This window comes from Chionomys nivalis, chromosome 8 (assembly GCF_950005125.1).
Source record: "Chionomys nivalis chromosome 8, mChiNiv1.1, whole genome shotgun sequence".
NCBI lineage: Eukaryota > Metazoa > Chordata > Mammalia > Rodentia > Cricetidae > Chionomys > Chionomys nivalis.
Genome location: NC_080093.1, coordinates 70757965 through 70785788, shown reverse-complemented (window position 1 = coordinate 70785788; position 27824 = coordinate 70757965). Strand labels below are relative to the sequence as shown.

Here is a 27824-nt window from a genome sequence, read left to right as displayed (position 1 = left end):
CAGTCGACCTTGGCAAATTTCTTAAAAACCTTAAGATTCTATTAGTGCAAAATCTAGGCACCATGGTTCTTTTTCTTTCCTTCAGTTCTGCTACTTGACCATCTCACTATGCCCCATATTTGAGGGAAGGAGGTTTGGTAGTACAGGCCTATAATCCCAGCTGATCTGAAGGCTAAGGAAGCAGGATCTCTCTCAAGTTCAAACCTTACTGGACCAAAGAGTAAGCTCGAGGTCAGCCAGAGCAACTTAACCAAACCCTGTCCCAAAATGGGAAAATGAAAACAAGATCTGGACTGGGGTGGATGTTAGCTGGCAAAATATTTTCCTTCCATATATAAGTCCCTGGGTTTGATCCCTAGCACACCCTAAATCAGGCATGATAACACATTCCTATACTCCTAGGAAGGGCCTCAAGGTCATTCTCCAATACATGGCAAGTTGAAGGACAGCCTGAGATTATGTAAGAAAGAAAACACACCACAAAACAAAAGAAAAAGAAAGGGTTAGGGATGTCATTCATGGCTGTTCCTAGTATGTGTGAGGCCCTAGGTTCTATCCTTGAAACCCGAAAAAGCAAAGAAAGAACAGGGCTGGAGATGGCTCAAAGTAAAAGTGATGGCTGTGCAGGCCTGATCACCTGAGTTCTCGATCCTCTGACCCCAGCAAGGGTGGAAGGAGAGCCAATTCTCAATTCACATGCATGCTGTGCCATGAGTGTACACAATCACATAAATACACACATCACATACACACATATACACAAATAAATACATAAATTTACTTTTTGAAGGAAAGAATACATTAGATTTTCTATCAGATTTAGTTAATTTTTGTCAACTTGACACATACTAGGAAGAGAGAAACTCAGCCACGGAACTGCCTCCAACAGAGTGGGTTTGTGAGTACATCTTGTGGGGCATTTCCTTAAAGACTGATGTAGAAGAGTCCAGGTCACTACGGGCAGTGCCACCTCCAATAAGCAGCCTTCCTCCATGGTTCCTGCTTCTGGTCCTGCAGAGTTCCTGCCCTTTCCATCAGTGATGGACTGTGATTGGGATACACAAGCCAATAAACCCTCTCCCCAAGCTGCTTTTGGTCATGTGTTTATCACAGCAACAGAAAACTAACTAGGAGAAGTTTCCTTCTATTTCTGATTCACAAGGAAATCCAAATTTTCAATAACATTTTTTTCAAGGAACAAATAATGAATAAATAAATAAAGAAGGACACATGGAGGAGGTAACCAAACTGAAATCTCAGGCAGTAAAATTATAATTAAAAATCCACTAGAATGCAGGGAAAGTTTGCTTTTTCTTGAACTCCCAGCATTTGAGTCTGAGGCAAGAGAGTTCCAAGTCAGTAGGAACTCAAAGTGAGATCTTGTCTTTAAAAAAAACAAAAGTAACCTATAAAAAAATTAAAATAAGCCACAGGGGCATAGCTCAGCAGAGCATGTGTCCAACTTATTCAGCCCCAGGACCACAAAGAAACAAGATGATAAAAACCATGTAGATTCCATTCACCTCACAACCCAAAGAAAGCTAAAGGGATACCTGTTAAGACCTTAACACCACCCAGGATGGTCGATCCATACAACCATCCCAGAGAACCACCAGGTAAACCAACTATCAAACCACAGGGAAGTAACAGAGCGTTGGTAGATCGGCCACTGAGGCTGCCCACACACCGGCAGTCTTGTTACAGCATTGGTTTGCTGAGCTTCCCTCAGTAAATCACCTCACTGTCTTTGGTAATTTGAGAATAGCCACTGGTCCCCTCAAAAGGACATGACTGATCAGATGTACATGGAAATGATTTTTTGTTTTTTTTTTTGGATTTTTCGAGACAGGGTTTCTCTGTAGTTTTTGGTGCCTGTCCTGGAGCTAGCTCTTGTAGACCAGGCTGGCCTCGAACTCACAGAGATCCGCCTGCCTCTGCCTCCCGAGTGCTGGGATTAAAGGCGTGCACCCAGCTTCATGGAAATGATTTTTAAAAGCTACTACAAACAAAAACAAACAAGCCAAACTTATGGCACTGCATTGCATCAATATACATATTATACTCATGAACGTGCAGATACACGGCTATGGCTAGAAACAAGTGCATGTGCTACCTTTGCACCGTTGGAAGCACCATTCATCACTCCTGCATCTGATAAACCCACTCTAAGAGGCCTGTGCACTTGGCCTTTAACATCCGCCATGGAAACAAAGAGGTTAGACAGGCTGACCTGACTTTTGGAATTACTCAATTTTTTACAACCCTCCCTAATCCATTTGTTAAAAGTAACTGTATACAGACTTAATTTTCTTATCCTAAGGCTAACTAATCACTCACAATCCTGCCAGGGTTCTGTAACTGAGATACCAAGTCATGCCTTCCACATGGTGTGGAGTGGTGATTCCTCATTTGCACTGATCTTTATAGCAGCCTTAGAAAGTGAACACTTGTTTCTCCTATTTTACAGTTTAGAAACCCAAGGTTCAAAAGGGAAGTTGCCTGCTCAAGATAATAGGACAACCAAGAGACAGAATGAGAACTTCAGCTTCCAGTTCAGAGCCCTTTTCCTGCTTTGTGCTACCCTAGACAGGGCTGTAGGGGAAGGGGTAAAAGGAAGCAAGCAAGGCCATGAGGGACCTGGTGAAAACACTGTGAAACAAGGGGCTGGAAGATAGGGACCTCAGGCTCACAGAGTTACCCAAGAAGTACGGCAGCCAAGGAGAGTCACAGTGGAGGCGAGTGTCTCGGCAGAGTCCAGATTAAAGAATGCAGGAAGGGAGTAGAAAAGGAGAAATCGCTGAAGAAAGGAAGAAAAAAAACTGTTCCTCTCAAAATGTTGTAAAGTAACAAAATGACCATGAATCTGGGAAAAGATAAAGCTACTGAGTATACTCCAATATACAGTCTAAGCAAGAAACCTTTCCGACTTCATAATAGGAGCCTATGACGAAGCAAGAACACACCATTAGTGGGCACAAAACTGTAAACCCTGAGGATGCCTTCATTTTGTTTTCTTAATCCCCCAAGCTGTACTCTACCTCATCTTGACTACACCGAGTGTATGGTGCCCCTTTCCTCCTAACATAACATGATGCCATTTTGGAGTAGAGATTAACGTGGCCTGTGCCATAGTTAGGTTTCTAGTGCTGTAGTAAACACCATGACCAAAGTAACTTGGAGAGGAAAAGGGTTATTTCAGCTTACAGTTCTTAGTTCCCTCCATCATGAAGGGAAGCAAACGCCATGGAAAAAAGTTGCTTATTTGCTTGCTCATTTCATTTTCTTAAACACCCAGGACCACCTATCCACAACAGGCTGGGTCCTACCATATCAATCACCAATCAAGGAAACACCCCACAGGCTTGCCTACTACAGACAGACTGAACTTATGGAGGCATTTTCTCACTGAGATTGTGTGTGTCAAGTTGACAAAAAACTGGCCAGCACAGCCTAGTAGTTGAGTCAGTCAGCTTCAGTAGTCAGCCTGACACAAACCTAGTCACCTGGGAAAAGAAGACCCTCAAATGAATATCTGTCCAGATCAGACTGGTCGATGGCTATATCTTCAAGGCTCTTTTCTAAATTACTGATTGATGTAGGAAAACCAATCTCACTGCGAGCAATGCCATCCCTAGGCAGGTGAGACTGGACTATATAGAAAGATCAAGCCAATGGTAGTACTTCTCTGTACTTTCTGCTTCAGGCTTCTGTCTTGAGTTCTAGGCTTGCCCTCCTTCAATGAGACTATATATAACCTATTTCGCCCATGTTTCCTTTCCTCTCCATGCTGTAGTCATGGTGTTTACCACAGCAGCAGCTCTCCTACAGTGGGTCAGCTTACATCTAGAAGGAAAGTTCTCATATGGGAGGCCTGGAGAAAGAAGCAAGCTGGAGTGAGAACCATCTCCAGGTAAAAGGAGGGAAGGAGGCTTGTTTGCTTCTTGACAGCGTCGGACTCTTTTCCCAATTGTAAATGACATATAGAGAACTGTCACCTTCAGGTCAGTGGCAAACACACACACGCCTACTAAAATACACACTGGGGATGGCCCTGCACTATCCCCATTGCAGTCCATCTTCTGAGGTGAGGAAACCTAAACAGAAATGGGTTGTGCCAGGGCACATACTGAACAGAAATACCCACAGCTTACAAAGAGAACTAAGTCCAAGCGAGTTTAAGACATTCTTGTTCCTTTTTCCCCTAGAAGTCATTTTCTATACTGGCTCTTTATTCCTTCTTTCTCACTACAAAACTGCCTTTCTCCTCCATCCTCACCTTCTACAATCTCTTCATTAGCTCTTCTCCCCATCCCAACAGGTCTAATGTATTCAGCATGTTTTCTTCCTGTTCTGCTTGCACTGGCCCCTTCACCCTGACAATTCTTCAGCTTGGCTCCTCCTATGACCTCGCTCCACTGTCTGCTCCCAGGAATGATTCACCTCACTGCTACCTCCAGGTATTTTTACACACCTTGATCCTCTCTGAGAAAGGCCTTTTTCAGATCATCAAACAATTTCTTTTCATATGCATACAGCACTCCAGCCTAGACCCCTGAATCTTTTAGCCCCGATAAACGGGAAAGCTATTTTTTTTCTTTTTTTTTTCCTGCTATTTTTTTTTTTTAAGTCAACTTTTCATATTAGATGCCTTCACTACCCAGCAGTGCCATCTCAGGGATATACTAACAGAAAGAACTACCTAATTACATCAAAAAGTATGTTCAAGAATATGCCAGGTGGGCTGGTTACATAACTATAAACAGTCCCAGAGAGGCTGAGGCAGGAGGATTACTACAAATTCAAGGCCACTCTGAGCTATGTAGAAAATCTTATCTTGAAAGAAAGAGAGGGAGAGAAGAAAGAAAGAAAAATGGGGATGGGATGGTGGTACACAACTGTAATGCCAGCACTTGGAAGGTGAGGCCAGGAAGATCAAGAGCTCAAGGTCATCCTTAGCTCCATAGCAAGTTCAAGGCCAGCCAAGGCTAAGTGAGTCTCTACTAACAAAACAAAACAAAACAAAACAAAAAACCCAAAACAAAACAGGAAAGACTATTTGATCCATGATTCATGGCTCCCCAAAACCAGAAAGAGTCAAATCAGCAGAATAGTTTTCATTTACTAGAATATAATAAATAGAAACAAACCACTGTACACAACAGACATACCTCAAGCACAATGTCAAGCAAAAAAAGCCAGACCAAATAAATACACATTACATGCTTTCCTTTAGAGAAACTCTAGAACAAGGCAAAATTAGCGTGTGGTGTTAAGACCAAGCCTAGGGTTACTCTAGGGAGAATGGAGGGAGAGGTCGAGAAGAAAATATGTGTGGTGATTTCTGGTGTGCTAGTACATACTATTTTTTTAACCTGGGTAGAAGTTTGAACAGCTGTGTCCCTTTGAGAAAAATTCATCAAACTGTACTTGTATGGCTGATGTGCTCTTTTGTGTGTATGCTGTGGTGCTTTGAATGAGAATGGCCCCTATAAGCCATATTTGAATATTTGTTTCCTACTTGGTGGGCTGTTCAGGAAGGATTAGGAGATGTGGCCTTGTTGGAGAAGGTATGCCACTGAGGGTGGGTTTCAAAGTTTTAAAAACCCACATCAGGCCCACTCCTGCTCTCTCTGCCTACAACCTGTGAATCACATGCGAGCTCTCAGCTACTTCTCCAGCACCATGCCTACCTGGCTGCCACCATGTCATGGATTAACCTTTAGAAACTGTAAGCAAGTCCCCAATTAAACACTTTCTTTGAAAATTATCTTGGTCATGATGTCTCCTCACAGGAATAGAACAGTAGCTAAGACAAACAACATACTTGAATGAAAAGCCTATTGAAAAACACACTACAGGCAAAAGAAGAGCTTATCAGTGTTAAAGGCAGACTGTAGTGACGGACACACACACTCAATTCACTTAACTCTTCAATTACAGTGAGGGGATTCCATGGCATGTAAAACTACACCTTAACACAGTCTTTTAGAGACCTGTGTGTATGTTTACCCAGTAGTAGGCAACTGGGATACAAATTTAGTAAAGACAGTCCTCAGGAGGCTGAGGCAGGAGAATTACCACAAATACAAGGCCATTCTGGGCTATGTAGAAGGTTAGGTATCTAGCTCCTAAAATCCAAAACGAACTCAAAGAACCTCTGTTACATGGTGACAAAATTGGAGAGAAGTAGTTGTTAATGTATCTTAGAGTACACACACACATGCACACACCCCACAACCACAACAGTTAAGGGGGGAATGAAAGTCCAGAATTTGAAAGAGAACAAAAAAGGGTGCATAGGAGAGAAGGGGAAAATGATGTCATTATATTATAATCTCAAAAAGAAGAAAGGAAATAAATCTTTTATAAGCCCCTAACCTTAGACTTTTCCTCAACCCTACTTGTCTAACACAACCGTGGTAAAGACAGGACTGTATAACCCAATACTGGCTCCATGCACAGAACTGTATGTCCCTGAAAACCTTGCTATCTGTGCCTCAGTCTCTTTATCTATAAAATGGAGATCATATGCAAACACAGCAAGAGCAACAACACTGGGTTCTTAGAAAGACTGAATTCCTCGATCTTCCTATAGTAAAGACTACTGTAAATGCCTGGGGTGGGGGATTTCTTTCTTACGAAGGAAGGCCAGTTTGGGTGCTTTACCTGATGAAATGTGTACTTGAACAGAAGGGTCAGGAACTCCACCACAGGGAACTGGGAGTAGGATTCAATTCTTCTTAGATGAACACTCACAAAGAGCCGCAGAAAGTCAGTAAACTTCTCAATGTAGCTACATGAGACAAGGAGACAGAAGGTAACATAAGAAATATAGCCACTTTCTCAGAAAAAAATTAAATTCAATCAAACACTTTCTCAGTTCAGAACTATACAAACACACATTTCCAGTTAAAAACACAAAGGCCTGCAACAATTACCTACGAGACAGGCAACCCTTCATTCCATTATCACCTGAAACACAGCAGAGAAGCAGCTTTAATCCTCAGACACTATCTGCCCTACTTGTTACAAACTCAAGTTCACCTCTGTTCTAACTCATTAGTGTTAGGACCCAATTAAAGGAAAGGAGTTGCTGCTAAAACGTGTTGGGAAGATGACAGTGTCTACAAACCTGACAAATTTAGAAAGCCAGGTCTTGGCTGGGGCCGACATTAAATTGAAATATACTAGTGAGAGACAGAAGACGAAGTCTATCTAGAGGGGACAGCATCTAGGACAGTCAATCCAATTTCTGTCCTCCTCCCTGACACCCAGAACTAATGAAGGACTGCACATTTACTCCATTCTAAAAATCGACTTCCAAATATAAGGGAGGAAGACTAAGATCTAGACAAGCCTCCAGAGATGAGGCTCCAGAAGGTAAAGTGACCCACCAAGGTCACTCAGCCACCCTCCAGCAGAGGGCGTCATCACTCAATGGTAATGCAGTGCCCTTTCTGTGCACTGTGCAGGAGTTCCTCAATTGACCCATAATCCCCAAGCCACTGCACAATAGAGTGAGTCAGTTACAAGGGGAAGAAGTTTCTGTTATTAAACACAGTATATTATCATGTTTACATTTCAGAAACTGGCATTTTAACCCCCTCAATACCAAAAAGAGAACAGAAATCAAGATGGACTTGCCTTCATAAATCTCATTTCAGAGACCAACAAAAATAGCTAGACATACTAGGCTTTGGCCGAATATTAAGTAACGTCTAAAAGCAATCCTGAAATCATTGACTGAAAAAGCAGAGACACATAAAATAATAAAAGGAAAACGACAAGCATCCTTCAAAAGAACCACTGGCCCAGAACTTCAGCGTCTCCTGCTGTTCCTGAGCCCTGCTCTCTCAGTGAAGCCAGCGCCTGCCTGGCCTCTAGAAAACTAGCTCACACAGTAAAACATTAAAATCAACTGACTGGGTTTTGTTTCTGTTTTCTTGAGACAGGGTCCTGCTATATAGCTCTAGGTGTCCTGGAACTTACTATGTAGACCAGGATGGCTTCAACCTTTCAGTGACCCTCTTGCCTGACTCTCCTTCCTGTTCCTCCCCTGTGCTGGGGTTACAAATGTGAGCCGCAGGCATAGGATTAAAACTGGTTGTTCTGAGAAAGCAAAGTACAAAGCACTTTCTCTCTGCCATCGCCAGGGACTCCTTGAGGACACCAAGTCCTCATTTCTTACTCAGCATATGTACTGCTTGCTCCATGGTTTTACATGGATGTTCAGAGACAGCAGCCAGTCAGCTTACTGATCTTAAGGAGGATATACTTGTTACCCATAAAAGTACCCAGCAATCTCAAGTTTATTTTAATCTTCAACCCAAACTGAAAAATGCAAGCTAATTATGGGGACTCATGCTGTTAATCCTAGGAACCCAGTAAAACTAGGGAAGGAAGAATGCCACAAGTTCAAGGCCAGGCTGAGCTAAACAACAAATTTCAGGCCAATCAGAGTACAAAGACCTTGTCCAAAAAGAAATGGGGGGGAGGGGAGATACCATCCAAACAAGAACAAGGCTTATTGCACAGCTGACACTAGAGATGTGCCTACACCTCATTTGTCTGCCCCACCCACCCACCTTCCTGGTACAGATGCTAACAAACAGTAAAAAGTTAGAAAAGGGCGTGAAGGAAGAGAAGCCAAGGACCTGGTTAAGCAACTCCTAAACAACTAACACAAACTAATTGGTTTATAATTAGTCAGGGATCAAGAGCTAAGAAGCAAGCACACACTGTTTCTGTCACCTTTCTGCTTCCAGGCACCTCTCAGCTTTCACTTCGGATCCAGGACAAGTCAAAACAACACAGTTGATTTAAGCAGCTATATACATTTTTATTAACATATGAAGACAAGATGGCCTTTATCAATGCTAGAAAGGATATGAAATTGTGTGAATTGTGAGGCATTTAAATTCATATAGGAAGGTATTACTAAATAATGAGGGTAGAGAGATGGCTCAGGAAAAGGCACTTACTGCCAAATCTGAAGATACAAGCTTGATCCTAGGGACTCAGATGGTAAAAAAGAAAACCAATTCCAGCAATTCTGACCTCTACATACAACATGGCATGTGCCCCCAACCCAACGACAAAATAAATAAATGTAACAAATGTTTTTAATTAAGAAAAGATCCTATTGGATTATTAGTACTTTTGTGATTATAAAAGGCAAATGTCACAAAGCTTACTTATAATGAACCAAACCAAACTAACCTTCACTCAATTTTTAACCAGAAAAACTTAAAGCTCCCCACTTTAAAAGGGCAGTAGAACTATCCTGACTTGGGGCAGCTGACGTTATAGCCTACCACACTTTGTCTAAACAAAGCAAAGAGCTAAGCTCTGTTGTCACTTACTAACAGTCAGGTTGAAAACCCACTAAAATGTTAACAGCCTCTGCACCAGCAAGCCTAAACTAGTTACTAATATAATACGCTGCATCTGCTTTGAAACTTCAACAGCCCCAATGATTGTTCGAACTGAAAGCTGCCAGTTGCCCTTCACCTTTACATAGTAGTAGTAGCACCATGTTTAGCAAAGAAGATAGATGCTGGGCTTAGGCTGTGGACAGCGGCAGGATGACTTGCCTGGCAGGCATAAGGTCCCGGGCCCCACCCTAGCACCACTGGGGGTGAAGGGGAGAGGCAGAAAGCCCTAAGATAAACAGATGTCACCTGAAAAGGTAATAACTTGACTCAACCTACTTCACTGATGTCACTTTTTGCACTCAGGAAAAATGGGCCTGAGGAATTTTAGGCCAAGAGGACAGTAGCCAAGGAATTCAAGTATGTGTCACTGAATCATACCTACCCGAACATGTCTCCTATCTCGGACCAACAGCTATCATTTATGTGATAGCTCACAATACTAACAGCATTCCTATACTCTGCAAGATGTCCACTCTGGAAAAGTCCAATAGTGAAAACCAACAAGCAGTACCAAGTGAGAAGGGTGATGTAACCCTGTACCTCTGCAGACCGCTTCTGTTCTCGACTATGAAGGAGCCGCACTCTCCCTTCCTGCATACATGAGACCTGCAGGCAGACAGTGAGGAAGAGGGACAGAGCATGGACAGGAGGACAGGAGGTGGATGAATGGGGAAAAGAGACAGCAGGCCTACACAATACACCAACATTTTCACACTCAATTCATTTCCCTTAACCACCCTAGCCCTTCTAATTCAGCCTGAACATTCTGGAACACCTACCTTTCTATATTTATCAGTAGCCCCATATTCTGAAACCAAAGGGGGTTACAGACACCACATGACATGGTGTGCCAAGCAGCCAGGCCCTTTCTCGGGGCACGACTCCCGCCTGTTCTCATTACCTCTCATCGAGCTCCTCTAGCCTGCTCTTCACCGTGTGGGCATTGTTATCCTTGGTGATTTTTTGCAGGAGGTAGAAGGTTTGCTGGAACATTCGTAATAAGTACTCCTCAAATTCCATAGGCACACAGTTCTTGGACATGAGTTCATTGATGCAGGACATGGCCAAGACCCCAAGTCGGCCACGCTCCTGACCCAAAACACAGTTCTGGCTGCTGCCATTCACTGATGCCATCTTTTTGGCCCGGGTATCACAGCCAAATCGAGCAAAGTGGAAGATAGTGGTGAGGAGGGATGGGGTGATGCTGGCAGACAGAGGAATCCAACTGAAGAGGTGGGCCAGACACTCCAAGGCCAGGGAACAGATATACTCACTCTCCACATCCAGCACGGGGATGGGCGGGGGCAGCAGTTTGGCTGAACTAGGACTTTGCAACAGGTTACTCAGTAAATCACCTGGAAATTCAAAACATGCTTTTACAACACCCAGTACCAAACCTCTTGGAAACACTGCAATGAATTCTCCTTTCCCCACAAAAACATTTTAGTCACTAGAAAAGCGAAACCTAAAACCAATATGCTCTATATTCAATACCAACTACAAATAATACCGAACACCAAATACATATATACTAAAAAAAGATTGCCCAAGTGAGTTACAGACTTAAACCAAAGACAAAGTTTCATAAGAAAAATTAGACATGCGAATCTGACCATGGTGAAAGAGAAGATTTATTCAAACAACCAGAACACAAACCTTGACAAAAATACTGATGAGTTTAGAAACACATTGCCAAATAATAGTTTCTCACTGATGAAAAGGACTGTAACCAGGAAAACAGCAATAAGATAGCCACAATCCCTAACACTAAAAATTCAAATGTGAAAAACTATTGCCCACCACTAGTTATATCCAGATATACAAATAGGTCAGTGGTGGTTATGAATAAAGTTTTCTAAAGAAATGCAGGTCAGCTGGCTTATGAAGATATGTCAAGCTCAGTTATTAGAAATGCAATCTAACGAATGACAAAAAAACAGGACTGTTGGCAAAGATCACACAGACAAGAGAAGCACCAAGAACGCTCACAGAGCTCTGCCACAGATCAAGCATTCTGAACCCTGTTACCACTGCTTCTGACAATTGACTGTTCTGTTCCTAGAATACTCCAATGCAACCCTCATACAGATCTAGGAGACAGATAGAGGCTCTTGTATAGGGGCAGCTGGAGGCAATCAAGGTTCCTTAGTGAAGTCAGAAGATCATCAAGACACTGAGGACATATGTCTCCTGCAGCAAGCAGAGGTTTCTGTCTAAAGGCACAGGTCACACAGCAGGAGAGAAAGTAAAAAGACAAGGGTTGAATGAAAGGCTAGCATCAGAACACAACACTACCACATTATTTAAACAGTGAAAAGATATGGATATCAATCAGTTTTTTGCAAAAGGCCATACATCATATACATTTCTGTCTGTTATGGGAAAGAGTGAATGGGAGAATAGGTTTGAAAGAGAATTAAAGAAAAAACAAACACACACACAAAAGATGAAGTGGGCATGCAATGGCTCAGAAAGTAAATGTCCTTTCTGCCAAGTCTGACAATCTAAATATAATACCTAGAATCTACATGGTAAAACTGTCCTCTGGATAATCAGAGAGAAGAGAAGAGACATACAGACAGAGACTCAAAGACAGAGACAGAGGGAATAAGTAAGAAAAGAGGAGGAGAAAGAATAAAGAAGAGGAGGTAGAGGTTATGGAAACAGCTTACTGAGTAAAAGCATTTGCCATGGAACCCTAACAACCTAAGTCTAACCCCAGAGCCCATATAAAAAGCCAAATGCACTGTACACAGCTCTAATTCCAGCACTCCTATGGCAAGAACAGAATCTGAGACAGGAGAAATCACCTAGAAGCTCAGGGGTCAGCCAGACTAGAATACACAGCACAGACACAGAAATAAGAGAGACCCTGTCTCAGGCAAGGGGGAAATAAAAACAGATTCTTCTTGACAAGTTGTCCTCTGACCTCCACATGTACAGCCTGGTACACATGCACCCATGAACAAGAACACACACATACCAAGTGACTCAGTACTACGAACTGCACAAGTTCATTACCTATACTATACTGATAGCTTAAACTTTTAAATTCAAGTATTGCGACAAAACTTCAGTTCTCTTTACATCTGCAAATTTTTAAATCATTCAAATACTGCAAAATGTATACCTACTGAGCCACCAGAAATACCTACAAGAAGAAAGCTTTGTCACTAAACACAAAGTTCACACATTACTGAAGGCTTGAAATAGGTTCAAAAATTCCATTACTAAGTAGTGTGAAAAATAACAAATTTTTTTTTATCTGAGAACAAGCAGATTGAATAAGTAGTATTCTGTGAGCAGCCCTCAACCCAAACACATGGCGTGGTTCTCAGTTCTGTAGGACTTTTGCAAGAATCCCTAGTTCATATCAACAAGCTGCATGAATAGCCAAGGCTTAGAGGTTTGATTTCAACAGTCCACTTCCCCAAGGGTGTGAGGAAATGCAAAAACATTTCTCATTATCACATCAGCTTTTACAGGAGAGGAAGGTATGTGCTTACTCCAGGCTGTGCTCTACAGGAAAGCTTGTCTGGCTCTGGTGTAAGCAGAAGCACTTACACACCATTTAAAGACTTCACTGACTTACTCTTACAAGTGCAATTATTTACATGAACAATGTAAATTCAGCACTAACTACTGCACATTGGTCCCCAGTTTGCCCTGGCAATAATGACTTTTGTCCCATCAACAGGGAGAACAGCTTTCCCTTCCTACGTCCACTCCTTCAGGTTGCAGCTCTGTAAACAAAGCAGACCTCTGAAATCCCTAGCTTATAACAAACTCAGTACAAATGAAACAGCCAAGGAACCTGAAGAAAAAAAATATATATATAACAAAGAAGAAAGGACAGCAATTATTAAACTGGCAGCTCAGCAGGTGTTTGTCTCAAGCCTAACAAGTTGAGTTGATCCCCAGCTTCTGAAAGTGGTCTTCTGGCCTGTACATGGGCAGTGTGTACAACAAAAGCAGGTGTGAAAAGTTTCAATAATAAATCGGCAGAACAGAGATGGATGGCACAAGATCAAAGGTGCCGTCTTCATGACAGACAAGCAAGAAGCAAAATGTGATATTCAAAATACTGTATTAGAAAATACATGTACTCAGAAGAAAACAGTAGAAAGCCAGCTTCTCAAAAAACATGGGCAGAAAAAACAGAACAGACTAGGGAGAATAAACACCTGAATCCTATGCAGATTAGCTATTGCTATTCCCAGGTGAGACCCTAACCATACAAAGCATACCACTTTCTCCTGAAGTCGGGGATGGTGGTGGGGTGGCAGCAGTAACACTGTGTTTGTCCCATACAGTTTCCAAGATACCTAACAAGAAAGAAACAATTTGAGAAATACTAAGTTCAACATACAAAAATCAAAACAAAAATCTCCCACTATCATTCATCCAACATCAGTACTCACATACCCCCTTCCTCTCTGTATATTTACTTCCAGCTAATGGCTGTGCCTCTCTAATCCACGTCTAGCTATCTCTTTTCATTCATTTATGTATACAGTGTGCATGTGCATGTGAAGGCTCAGGGTTGACGTGGACAATCTTCCTCAATTGCTCTTCCATTTTATTCTTTTGAGGCAGGGCCTCTTTCCGAGTATCACCAGCCAGCTTGCTCTGGAAGTTGAGGAAATTACAGGTGGGGCGTCACACCCACCCGATATCTGTGTGGGTTCTGGAGATGTGAACTCTAGTCCCCTTGTTGTACAGCAAGTGCTTTAACTACTGAGCCATGTTCCCAGCTAGATTTTGTACAGCAAGTGCTTTAACTACTGAGCCATGTTCCCAGCTAGATTTTGTACAGCAAGTGCTTTAACTACCGAGCCATGTTCCCAGCTAGATTTTGTACAGCAAGTGCTTTAACTACCGAGCCATGTTCCCAGCTAGATTTTGTACAGCAAGTGCTTTAACTACTGAGCCATGTTCCCAGCTAGATTTTGCAGATTTCTGTCCCAGTGCAGGATCTCTACTGCTCCATCTGAATTTTGCTGTGTGGCTTCTCCCCACTGCTTCCTCCAACCTTGCTCTTTGTCAAAGCCACATGATTACCACATCTACCAAGGGTCTCTTATCCTCCTGGACATTCCAGTGTTCTGGGACACTGCCCAAACCCTTCTCTGACATGTGGTGTCGTTCTTTCTCAGCTTTCCTCTGGTTCTGAGTCTGTCTCCCATCATTACAGTCACCCTCTGCCCATCCATCATTGAGATCTTTTTTTTTTTTTTTTTTTTTTTTTTGGTTTTTCGAGACAGGTTTTCTCTGTGGTTTTGGAGCCTGTCCTGGAACTAGCTTTTGTAGACCAGGCTGGTCTCGAACTCACAGAGATCCGCCTGCCTCTGCCTCCCAAGTGCTGGGATTAAAGGCGTGCGCCACCACCGCCCGGCTATCATTGAGATCTTTTATCTTTCCTCTAGTTCCCATTCTTCTCCTGCCTCTCTCTCTGCTCGAGAAACTCTCTACTGCTGTGGCTTTGCTTCAATCAAATGTCTCCCAGCCCAAAACTAATTTCAACTCTACACATGAGCTCTATTGCTACATGGCAGGCATTCAGAAAGAAGGTAAGGTATCCGGCCACAGATTTAGAATAGCCAAATGCTTCCTGGGTGGTAACACTTGCATACCCCAAACTTAGTTCTTTACCCCTACAAATCTACCACTGATCCCCATACATTCCTTACTGGGTAAGCAGCAGAGTCACAGAACTTGGCACCTGCCTCTATACCTCCCTTCCCAGGCTCACCTGATCCAGTCTTCCAGTACTGACCCATCCATCTGCTGTGCCTTCAATATACACCATCCTCCTTCCCCACCTTCCTTCTGCTCCCCTCTTCTAAATCTCAGCCTTCCCTCCACCAACTGCTGTCTGTCTGTCCCTCCCAGCTCCACTCAGCTGTCCCAGGCAGCCTCCACACATTACATCAACTACAACTCTTAAACATTGCTCTTTAACTGTTCACTTGCCTCTCCCACTAGGGTGCAGATTCTCAGAAGCCAGGACTTGTTTTGGTCCTCCATGTACCCTGACAGAGCCCAGCACACAATATCACCACAGAAGCTTATAAAAGTATTCCCCAAGGCCAGGTGTGGTGTCTCATGCCTTTAACCACAGCACTTGGGGGATAAAGGCAGGTAGATCTCTTTGAGTTTGAAGCTAGCCTGATCTATATATAAGTGAAATCCATACCAGTGAGAGCTATATAGTGAGATCCTGTCTAAAAGCAAACAAACAAAAAATCTGCCTCCAAATATTTATTGCTATAGCATGGATAAACCTAGAGAACCTGTTAAGTAAAGAAAGCCACACACAAAAGGTTACATTGATATGGTGATATAAGATAATAACTTTATGAAAGGTTCAAAACAGACACATCTCTATGAGCCAAAGTTAGATGAATAATTGCCAGGGACTGGAGGAGAGAATAATAGTGACCTCTTGTGGACTCAGGGTTGCTTTCTGGGCTAATGAAAAATGTTCTGGAATAAAGGCAATGGCTGCAAGACTTTCAAAGAAAACATAAGCCCCTAAACTGCCACAGTTTAAAGTGGACATGTGCATGTGTCTTACAACTGTTCTTGGACTGTTTCGTATCTGTAGGCATAGAAGGCAGGGCAGGTGCATAAGTCATAGTCCCAACTAAAACAAATGCCCAGTTGATAGCAGTAAGTTTGCTTTGAATGAATACATTCTAAGGTTTGAATTTCTATCTGGGATCCAGGGAAAGAAGCACACAAGTTCACCGTCATTAATCATTCTTTCAATCTATTTTAAAGTACCCACCAGATGCGAACCAATAAAACAGACATACAAAAGAAAAAAGAAAAAAAACACCTTGAATATCCAAATAGAAAAGACACAAGATGATAACAGCGCCTTCACACTACAGACTCAAGCAGCAGTGACTTCCAGGCACCTCAAAGGTCTAGTGGCCAGCAGTCTAGAAGTTGTGTAAGTGCCAACAGCAAGGCACCCCTGTCTCTGGGGATGTTCTTGCTAACCTTCCTGCCTCACTGTGTGACAGGCTTCCTCTCCTTTCCCCTCACACACTGTCATGAGACTCTGATCAGATAGCTGGGATGCCACATACATTTATAGCCTAGGGCACAAGGGCCAACATCACCTTGTCTCACTTCTCCACAGAGAATTTTTTTATCTTGCTATTTCTCCTAATCTTAAATTCAAATTATTTGAAATAAAGAGCTTGCTACCTACCTACTTAAATTATACTATCAGCATGTGAATCACATTCCTACAACTTGGCCTATATATATACCTCATTAGTCACATAGTGAGGACCAATTAAGAAAAGACTAAAAGAAAATTAAGCTACAAATCCCCTGTGAGGTCTTAGCTTGTACCAGACTATAGAAGGCCTTGGCTCTGCATACCTGCAGCCAACCTGTCTCCAGGCACCATCATGGCACTCACTCACCTGTCAAGAGCCCAAGTACTGTCTGCACCTGGTCCAGCAGCAACTTCCGCAACTCCTCCTTCCGAGCCACACTGAGGTCCTCACGAGGACAAGCTAGCTCTTCCGAAGTTGTCTTCAACATAATCAGCCCAAGGGGGGTTGTCACAGGGGACTGGATCAACTGACAAGAAAAAACAAATTTAAAGCAACATAGAACTAAGAAGCTACACAGAGGATTAGTAAAATTCAACTGACAGGTGCTGAACCTCCTCCTATGGACAGACTACCTCAAGCAACACTTTTGAAAACGAATTTAGAAGATCATTTATGCAGCTTTGCTTTACCAACCATTCAAATTTTATTCTCATGTTAGGGTAAAATTCTACCAGAAGAAACTTAAAAAGGAGCTGGAAACAATCCTCTCCAATATAGACAGGACAATTTTTATTCAAGTCCCAATTCCCAACCAAGGTTTGCTTATTTGCATAATAACCAAGAGATACAGAGATATCCATATACTGAATGACAGACAATTCTATCATGGACAGAAAAATTCCTATCATCTGGTAGGTTTGCTGTAGTTTTTTTTCATGTTTAGAGACATTTAAGACATATAAAAACTTAACAGTGTCACAACTGCCTGTAGTATTCAGTGTGTTAAGATGTGGTACAAGTCTGTAGCCAAGGAACAACAGGCTATAACATACAGCCTAGGTATAGAGCAGGCTCTGCCGACCATGAAGTAAGTGCTAGTGATACAAATATTGTACATACCAGTGATAAACAATATACATCAATTTGTGGGTTTTTTTTTTTTTAATAGTCTCAATGTCCTTTATTTATGGTTTTTTCAAGACAGGGTTTCTCTGTAGTTTTGGAGCCTGTCCTGGAACTAGCTCTTGTAGACCAGGCTGGTCTCGAACTCACAGAGATCCGCCTGCCTCTGCCTCCCAAGTGCTGGGATTAAAGGCATGCACCACCACCGCCTGGCTCTTTTCAACATTTAAGTTAAATCAACTTTATAGTTCTAAGTCTTACATTTCTGACCTTAGCATATTTCAAGAAAGTTTAAAATTAAACACGTGGTGAAGCTAGGTATGGCATCACACACTTGGAATCCCTGCAGTCAGAGGAGACCAAAGCAAACAAATCAAGGATTTAAGGCAAGAGACAGCAGGATGACTCTGCAGGCAAAGGTGCTTCCAAGCTGACAATCTAAGTTTGGTTCCTGGAACCCACCTGGTGGAAACAGAACTGACTCATTCAAGGTTCCCTCCGACCTCTACATACATGTTAGTCATCATTCCCTTGACAAAAACAGATAAATATCATTTAAAAAAAAAAGAGTTTAAGAGCAGCCAGACTCATAGTAGTCTCAAAAGTTTAAACGAAAAAGGAAAAGAAAATAAACATGTGGCAGAGCACACACATCCAAGACATTAAACAACTGTCACGATCATTGAGTTTTTAACACAGGTCTCACTATGTAGCCCAGACTGTCCTAGAACTTGTGGTCATCCTCCTGCTTCAGTTTCTCAGATGCTGAGATTACACGCATGCCTGGCTACAGTTAAGAGTTTTGCAAATACCCATGTAATAAATTCAGTAACTATTTCTGTCTCCTGAGATACTGTCTTCCAGAAGATGGGAAGACACACTTTCAAAGCCTGATGCTACTTATAGTGCCCTACTTATTTTCACAAGACTCAAAACAGCACCACAAAAGTAAGCTGTTACTTTTATTACAAAGACCGACAATATTTGCCACAACTAAAAAGCAAACAACTTCCAGAGTCACTTTAAATTAAGCTCATCCCTGACTGTTTTACTTATATATATAAAGTTTCTAAGCTTTAGAAAAAGAGACACTTAGGAATTGCATCAAGACAAACCAGACACTCTTCATTTCAACCAACCTGAGGCATACCACCTTTCCCATCACAGACTACAGAAACTGTCCATCCAACCAGAAAGAGGAAAAAAAAAATCTGGGGAATAACAAGATGGCTGGGGGTGGGGGAGGAGCACTTGCTGCACAAGACTGATGACATAGCCAAAGTTTAAAATCCAATGGAAAGAGAAACCTATTCCTGAAAGTTGTAAAGGAAATTCAAGGGCAATTCCACTATGCTCAGAAGCAGTTCAAGAAAGCCAACCAACAGTTGCCTTTAATCTTAGCAATCTAGAGACAGAGGCAGGAGTTCAGGAGACTTTCCAAGAGCCAATCAGAAAAGGCAAAGAAGAGAAAGGGGAAGAAGGAAGGAGGGAGGTATTCCCTATAAAAACCAGCTCTCCTGAATGCTAAAACTTCCTACCTCCACATTTTCTCTATTTTTTATACAAAATTCAACTATTTCTAACACAAACAGTATCTGCCTCAGTGTAATTTTTGTTGTTAATAAAGTAGAAAAGATCCTCATTAAGTCTGTGTGAAGATTTCTGGGTTCTCAACCTTATTCTGAGACTTTCCTTTCCTTTTTCCTTTTCCTCTTTTGTCTCTATTTTGAACTAAGAATTTACTCTTTTTTTAGGAGGGAATAGTTTAATTTTATGTATATTAGTGTTTTACCTGTGAATAATGTCTGAGCACCATCTGGGAACATGATGCCCTCTCAGATCACAACAGGAAATCAAGTCCCCTGGAACTGCAGTTTACAGATGGTTGTAAGCCATTACATGGATGCTGGGTTCTCTGTAAAACTCTTATCCACCAGCCACCGCTCTCCAGTCCCTAAGTACTTATCCTTTCAGCTGAGAATATTCTACTTGGCAAGGTTTACTTTCAAGATTTGTGTGTGTGTGTGTGTACACGCAACTATGTGAATTTATGTGCACTACAAGTGACCAAGTGCCTGCTGCAGAGTCCATCATCGCCCCTGAAACCGTGAGCCACCTGATAATACTGGGAACTGAATGAACCGTGTTCTACTGTAATAGTAAGCACTTTGACTGCCATGCCTCTTTCTCCAGCTCAGATGTTCACTTTCCTTCAGCTATGAAATGCCTCTGTGCAACTCACGTATGTGGGACACCTTACTGCTGGAACAATGGTCTGTATTCTGTCAATTATATTCTAAATAAACGCTGATTGGCCAGTAACCAGATAGGAAGTAGAGGCAGGCAACAAGAAGAGGAGAATTCTGGGAAGAAGGAAGTCCTTCTGCAGTCCTGGCCCAGCCACAGAAGAAGCAAGATGTGACTGCCACGCTGAAAAAGGTACTGAACCATGTGGCTAGCATAGATAAGAATAATGGGCTAATGTAAGTTATAAGAGTTAATAAGAAGCCTGAGATACTGGGCCAATCCGTTTATAACTAATGTTATAAACTTCTGTATGATTTCTTTGGGATTTAACGACTGTGGGGACCAGGCGGAACAGAAACCCTACAATATGGAAAAATCAATCTTGCTCTCTTTATTCAGAGGGAAGAAAAGTCAGGTAAGAAATCAAGTGATATCATATACTGCCTTCTGGAGACCCCTTCCCCAACCCTCCACACCAATGTCACCTAACTGGCCAGCTCATTCCATCTTTCTATCAGGTCAGCTGTGCTGTTTTGCGGGGAGAAGGGGAAAGAGAGAGAGAGAGACAGAGAGAGAGAGAGAGAGAGAGAGAGAGAGAGAGAGAGAGAGAGAGAGAGAGAGAGAGAGAAGAAATCAAGTGAAAAAGAAAGCAACCACTAGGCATGATAGCACATGCCTGTAATGTTAGCACTCAGGAAGTAGAGGTAGCAGTAAGATCATGAATTGGAGGGCATCCTGAACTACACAGCAAGATCCTGCCTGCCTCCCCAAAAGAACAGGAGATACAGCTCAATGGTAAAGGGTTTGTCTATCATTGCATGGCCTTAGGGTCCATCATCCTGAGGGAGGAGATAGTAGGTAGGCAGGTAGGTAGAAGGAAGACACTCTTCCTGACTTCTTTTTCTTCTTGGGGTGGGGCAGGGGTAGGGTAGGGCTAGAGACTAAATACACAGGACCTGAAGCATAACAAAGACAAAGTCACTTTTGTGATCCCAGCACTCAAGAGGCAGATAGGCAGACCTCTGTGAATTTAAGGCAGTGGTTCTCAACCTGTGGGTCTTGACCAAAACCATTGGAAAGCACCAATATTCACAATTTATAACAGTAGCAAAATTATAGTTATAAGTAGTAATGAAAATAATTCTATGGTTGAGGATAACTACATCATGAGGATCTATATTAAAGGGTCGTAGAATTAGGAAGGTAGAGAACCACTGGTTAAGGACAAAATGGTCTGCATAGAGAATTACAGGCCAACCATGGTCACAGTCAGATCCTGTCTCAAATAAACAAAAATAAAGAAGAAAGTAATCATTTTTGCTTTCTCTCTCTGACTGTGCTATACTCAGCTCTGGTTCTCTCCCTAGCTGCAGGAGGAAGAAAGAATGAGGGAGCTGGCAAGAGGACAGAACAGGGAGGAGAACACTTGGCCTATACAGTTCAGACAAGGACAGAGCCTAGTCTAGGCTAGTCTACTCTACTCTACTCTGCTCCAAATCATATATGATTACATCTGATGGAAATGGTTACCCTGCGTGTGAAATTAACCTGTACTGATCCCAAAGACTGTGGTGGATGAGTTGGTTCCAAAGTCTCGGACCTCTATATCACACTACCCCCACCTTGCTCTTTTTCATTTTCTGATACCTCTTTGAGCTTATGTGGCTATGCTATCAGTTGCCCTACTGAATGGTGAATAAGCTTAGCTGTGAGCAGCCCACCTTGGGACACTTCTCCTCACCACCAGAAGCAGCTCAAGCAGGAGATAAGGCTTCTGTCTTGGCAAAGAGAGCGCTCAGGTCAGAAGTATAATGATGATTCCACCACTGCTCCATCCAGTACTGGCCCAGTTTTCTCAAAAAGTACTCAGAAGCATTTTTACCTGGTTCCTTTTGTTGTTGGCATTATAGTCCTTATGGCTAAACCTTAGCTCTAAGGCATGGGCAAAGTTTGGGAAGGACACCCCATCTAGAGCATCACCCAAATCCCCAGTACTGGAAACGCTTCTCAGCTGCCTTTCTACTGGTCCCTGCTTCTCCGGGTGCCTTTACTGTCAAGCAAATGGATCTTAAGGAACAGATCATCCACTAACTGGCCACCACCATCTTAGCCTCTCCTGGTCTGTCAATTTTGTCTGAGTGGGGAATCTTATCAAACTTTCTGATTATCTGCTAGCATTTGCCAAGATGTTTTAACTACAGGCCATGGAAAACCACCTATCTCATCTTTGCCACTGTTTTCATCATCGCCTGGCTGGTTTCCTTGCCCTTCTGGCTTCTGAACCTTGGCATACTCAATGAAACACTCTCTTTCTCACCTTTTTTGCTATTAGTATCACAATGAGGATGACAAAGGCTGTGCTCCTAGGCCTCCTTCATTCTACACATAGCCCACAAATTCCTAATGAGAAAGCTGGTAGAAGATGAAAAGCTCAGCGGAGGACGAGAAGGATGCAGCTCAGACAGAACCAAAGAGCAGATCCTACCAATGGCCACCAATCCTCAATAAAAATTGTAAGAATGCAAGAGAGGTGGCTCAGCAATTAAGAATATATATTGTAGGTCTAGAGAAATGGCTCCACGCTTAAGATTACTCGCTGTTCACGCAATTGACCCAGCTTGATTCCCAGCACCCATATCAGGTGGCTCCTAACTGCCTGTAACACCAACTCCAGAGGATGTGACAACACCCAAGGGCATCTGCATGCACACAGTGATATAGACCCACACAGGTACATACACACATACACCAATAAAAATAACAAATAAGTTTAAAAAGAGTGCATATTGCTCTTCCAGAGGACCTGAGTTCATTGGCAGCACCCACAACACTGGCTCACAATCCCCTGTAATTCCAGCTCCATGGAATCCAAGGGCCTCTGAAGGGCACGGCGGGGCGTGTGTGTGTGTGTGTGTGTGTTTGTACACACAAAAAAAAATCTTTTTAAAAATCATAATAATAATAAGAATGACTGGACCACTGCCCTAGCTGCCCCCCACATTAATATATTGGGTGAAAATGCTAACCAGCCTCTACCAGGCTCTGAAGAGAACAGAGAAGGGGACAGACACACTCTTGTCTTCTCTCCTTACTTCCTTACTTCATCATCCAGGGGCCTTTAAGCCAGACTCTACATAGCCTACAGAGCAGAGAAGAGGCTGGTTAAACCCTTTGCCACAACAGAGGTCCTGCTCCTGCTGCTCTCAAGCTCCCTGTCTATTGCTATTGAGACCTTTCTCACCTCTGAGGGCTTAAGAATTTGGGCCTAGTTGTTTGCCTTGACCCCTGACCTCTAGCCAGGGTTGATCTTGGGCCTCATTCCGCCAAAGCTAACCCAAGGTTCCACCTTCCTATGCCCCCTAGCTTGGCTTACAAACCAAAGCTGAACTGACTTTTAACTTCTTCCTTCCTGAGGCTCAAAGAATGGGTGTGTGACCCTCCCCCTCCTCAACAGAAAGGGCACTTCCTGTAGACTGCTCAGCTATCTCTATAGCTGCAGCTGCTTTCTCTGGCCTCTTCTTTCCTGTCAGCTACTCTAGCTGGTTTACAGTAGAATGCAATTGCTTCTATTTTGTTCTTGTCAAACATTTGGAGTTTCCGTTTCCAAGACACAACTGCAGGTAGTACCTGATACTTCGGTGAGGAACCATTCCAAAGCAAATTTTACTGTTAATGGTTTTTGGGCATTTTTGTTTTCTTTCCAGGAAGTTTCCATTGATGTTTGTTAGGTTTTTTTTTAAGTTAAAATATAATCAAGATTAAAACATGAGAATGTTGTCAGATAACTAAGAACTGAAAAGGAGTCAGGTGAGGTGGCACACTCCTTTGAGTCCAGCACTCGGGAAGCAGAGGCAGAGGCAGGTAGATCTCTGTGACTTCCAGGCTAAACAGCCCTGTGGTGATATTCTGTCTCAAAGAGCAAGAACAAGAGAGCAACACAGGATCAATTGAATAAACTAAGAAACTAAGGTGATCTTTAATTACTGCCCTCCACACACAATCCTTTACTTAAAAGAATTCAAAATGTGTAATTTTTCATCTTCATTGCTCTTGTATCCAGAAAGGCTATTAATTAAATATATAATTAAAACTCTAAACACAGTTCAGTTTCTGTGTTTTATTTTAATGCAGCTTTTGAACCTGACGTAGCAGACAAGCACCTCTGGTTTCTAGTGAGCCTGAAAAGGTTCAATGGTTTTCACTACACGCCCCATCAGGGAAGAGGTACCCAGCCACCCCTCCAGTGCTGCCTGACAAGACCCTATCTTAAAAGCTACAACACTAAAGGAAAAGAAAAACAGAAACTACTTTTCCTCAGGTCCAAAGAAAGAACTATAGAAGCACGGCAAGACCCAGCCCTGCCCACGCCTTACTACTCTCCCACAGCTCCCTAGACTGTGTGACAAGCTCAGCAGCACAGTGACTCTCCTAAGAACGCTTAGTTACTGCTTGAGATTATTTCCTGAATCAATTCTGAAACCACTGGAACCCTCCCTTCACCTCAACACCCAGGGTATCTATCAGGAGCCATGCTTTCAAAGGCTTGCTGAGCAGAAGGTCACAGGAGCTAACAAAGCAGCCAGGCTTACTCTTCTTCCTTCTCCTCACTATGCAAAGGTACAAGAGCATAAAGGAAGCCAAAGTACTAATCCAGTCCACAGCATTTACTACTGCAGTCCCAACAACTAACTATAAACTCAAGTCAAGGGGTATAATCACTTCTACAAACAAACAATTTATAAGATAGTTCCCCAGGTAGATCTTTACCTGTAAAATGTTAGTGAAGAAGTCATGGTAGAACATGGGCCAATCTTGGCGACCAATATCAACAATAACTTTGCAGAGTTTGTTCCGTATAAAGTAAGGTAAGGTTTTATGGTGAGCCAAGAGAAGTTTGGGCAAGCAGCTACGGATTTCCATCTTGTCCTGAGATGGGACCCCAAGCCACATTTTATTGATCAGATTCTGAAAAACAAATACATACCCTTTAATGAGCTGTAAACAAAACAACTGGTTTTTATTCTATAGTTAGCTATAATATGTCTCTGTCTCTGTCTGTCTCTCTCTCTCTCTCTCTCACACACACACACACACACACACACATTCCTCTAATAGTTTAGGGCAAATATAAGTGAACAAGCCATATATGACAGCACACACATGTAATCCAATCACCTGGGAAACTGAGGCAGCAGGGTGGTGAGTTTGAAGCCAGCCTGAGGTACATAACCAAGATGCTACTCTTTACTACAAAAAAAGTAAGGCAGTCACTTGTGTGAATGTAGCAGAGAAGATAGTGGGAAAGAGTTTGATGTGAGCTTACACCGGAGACAAAGTTTGGACGAGAGCTAGCATGAATCTGTCTGTGGTTGGAAGATGACGGCAGGACAACCACTCTCCATATAGAATATTTAGTTAGCTTTGTCTTTCAAATGATAAAAGTAAAAGGTTAAGTCACCAACATGACCTAACAGTGCCAGAAAGCCAACCACCAACCAGATCCTTTTGGAGTGGTGGACAGAAAGGTGTCCCAGACAGTAGGCAACTAGACAGAGGTGCCAATGTGGGTGGGTCAAGCTACTGTTTCCCAGTCATCTGTGCATTAAAGGGAAAGACTGGTGTCCGTGGTGTACAATTTCACTGCAGTTTTCAGGAATATGAAATGACCCAACAACTTACCTCAAAAACCGTTAAGCTGTACATCATTACATAGTCGTTCCTTGTGCTGGACAGAAAATACAAGCAGAATCTCCAGGCTCCTGCTTGCTGGGCAAAGTTATTAAGAAGCTCTTCTGGAAAAGTTAAATAGTAACAAAACAACTATAAAAATACATGAAATTGATACAAGCCCAGGATGCCATCATTTTGAAAACATACCTACCTCCCCATATAATGCAAATGGTGTTTAAAAAAAACAAAAAAACAAGCACAAATTGCGGCTAAATGGATTATACAGTTAGTACACTTGACTCTGGGGTGATCATCAACACAGGCAGTGCACCCTGACATCTCAAGGCCACTGACTTTTCTAAAGATACTTTTTGAGAACAGAGTCTTATTGCTCAAGCTCTTATTTAAGCTATATATGGGACAGCAATACTATCTAAAATGTAAATGACACCAACCAGTCCCTGCAAGCATAGCTATACACACCACAATGTTCTACCAGTCTTAAGTGACATTCATACTGCTTGCACTCATACGACATGAAGGCTAGAGAATCGGGAAGAGAAAACTAACATTCCCAGCAGCCATGTGATGGATTACAACTGTCTGCAATTCCAGTTCCAGGTAACTGAACGCCTTTCTCTGGTCTCTGTAGGTACCAGGCATGAAAGTGTACATACATAAAAGCAAAACACCCATACACATAAAATAAAAATATATCAAATATATTTTAAAAATAATAAGATAGATAATAATAAGATTTAAAAATAATAAGATATAGCTGGGTGGCGGTGGTGCACACCTTTAATCCCAGCACTCAGAAGGCAGAGGCAGGCAAATCTCTGTGAGTTTGAGGCCAGCCTGGTCTACAAAGTGAGTTCCAGGTCAGCCAGAGCTGTTACAGAGAAATCCTGTCTTGAAAAAACAAAATGATGATGATGATGATAACACAAAATATGCAAATAAGTAAAAAACCAAAAGTAAGAACCCTAAGAGTTGCCAGTACATTCAGTCAACTAAAAATGGCTCTTTTCCTCTCAGACTACTGACAGCATAAGCCAAAAGCCACAATTAGCAAGCATTAATTGTCTAGCTACCCACTATTATGTTGCTTATAAACCAACCTTGATCCATGTGCTAGCCATGGACCTCTGCCAGCAAGGCTGGCTTGTGCACGGTCACCATGAAGACACATCATGCCTGTCTTGTAAACCTAACTAAGTGCAACAAGACAGCCTCACTAGCCATTCTACAGAATGGCTACAGAAATGGTTCAGCATTGTCTGCTCTTGGTGAAGACCTGGGTTCAATCCCAAGCACTCACATGACAGCTCATAACTTTCTACAACTCCAGTTCCAGGGATCCCACACCCACATCTAACCTCCTCCACGCACATAGTACACAGACATACATGCAAGTAAAACACTCATATATGTAAAATAAAAATAATTTTCTTAAGTCTTAAAAATTCTGTGAAAAGGCTGGGCGATGGTGGCACACACCTTTAATCCCAGCACTTGGGAGGCAGAGGCAGGTAGATCTTAGTGAGTTTGAGGCCAGCCTGGTTTACAAAGCGAGATCCAGTACAGACTGGACTGTTACATAAAGAAACCCTGTCTCAAGAAAAAAAATCTGTGAAAGATGATGGCGTGTCTTGATAATTAAACAAAAGTTTTTATGTAACCCAGGGATACAAGCAAACCAGACAATTTGAGTTACAGCTGGGAATGGCATGCTGGGCTCAAGTCAGCTGATCCCTAAGCTGGTCCCAGCAAGCCACTGCTCTACATACTGCCCATTCCTCCACTGGTGAAACACAGCTGGCCTCATTAGTCCCCACCATCCACTCTCTATTAATCTCTCGAGCACTGTAACTTGCCTGGCAGGCAGGTAGGTAGGTAGAAAGTAAGATATGGCTTCCTTCTGTTCCCTTACCTCAATAGGCAAAGTCTTTAGTTTCTCCCGAGGCAACAAAAAAATAACAAAAAAAGTTCCAGCCACGCACTCAAATTAAGCCACAACAAAGACCAGGTACAAAGAGAAGCAAAAGACCCGCCAACTGATAGAGAACGGTTCCAATTAGCCAGCATTTCAACTGAACATCTGCAGTATGAGTTGTTTTATGGACTCTTTGTGTTGCTAATGATGAAGTCCATGCTAGGAAAGTGCTCTTTGACTGAGCTATACCCCCATTCCGCATAAAAGCTTGATTCAGATATGAATACCTTATACAAGATTCCACTTTCAACCCACAAATGCACAAATGTTAGCAATATT

General features: G+C 42.5%; 1 protein-coding gene across 1 annotated transcript in view; it reads right to left on the bottom strand.

The window, feature by feature from the left end:
* Positions 1 to 27824, bottom strand: part of Xpo6 (exportin 6) — a 108911-nt gene that overhangs the window by 41164 nt on the left and 39923 nt on the right. Inside the window, exons 3-8 of the mRNA XM_057777800.1 lie at positions 25559 to 25671; positions 24647 to 24844; positions 16877 to 17036; positions 13682 to 13759; positions 10336 to 10789; positions 6667 to 6793 (exon numbers count right to left, since the gene is read on the bottom strand). Coding sequence (XP_057633783.1) covers positions 6667 to 6793; positions 10336 to 10789; positions 13682 to 13759; positions 16877 to 17036; positions 24647 to 24844; positions 25559 to 25671 — 1130 coding nt within the window. The remainder of the gene's footprint in view (positions 1 to 6666; positions 6794 to 10335; positions 10790 to 13681; positions 13760 to 16876; positions 17037 to 24646; positions 24845 to 25558; positions 25672 to 27824) is intronic.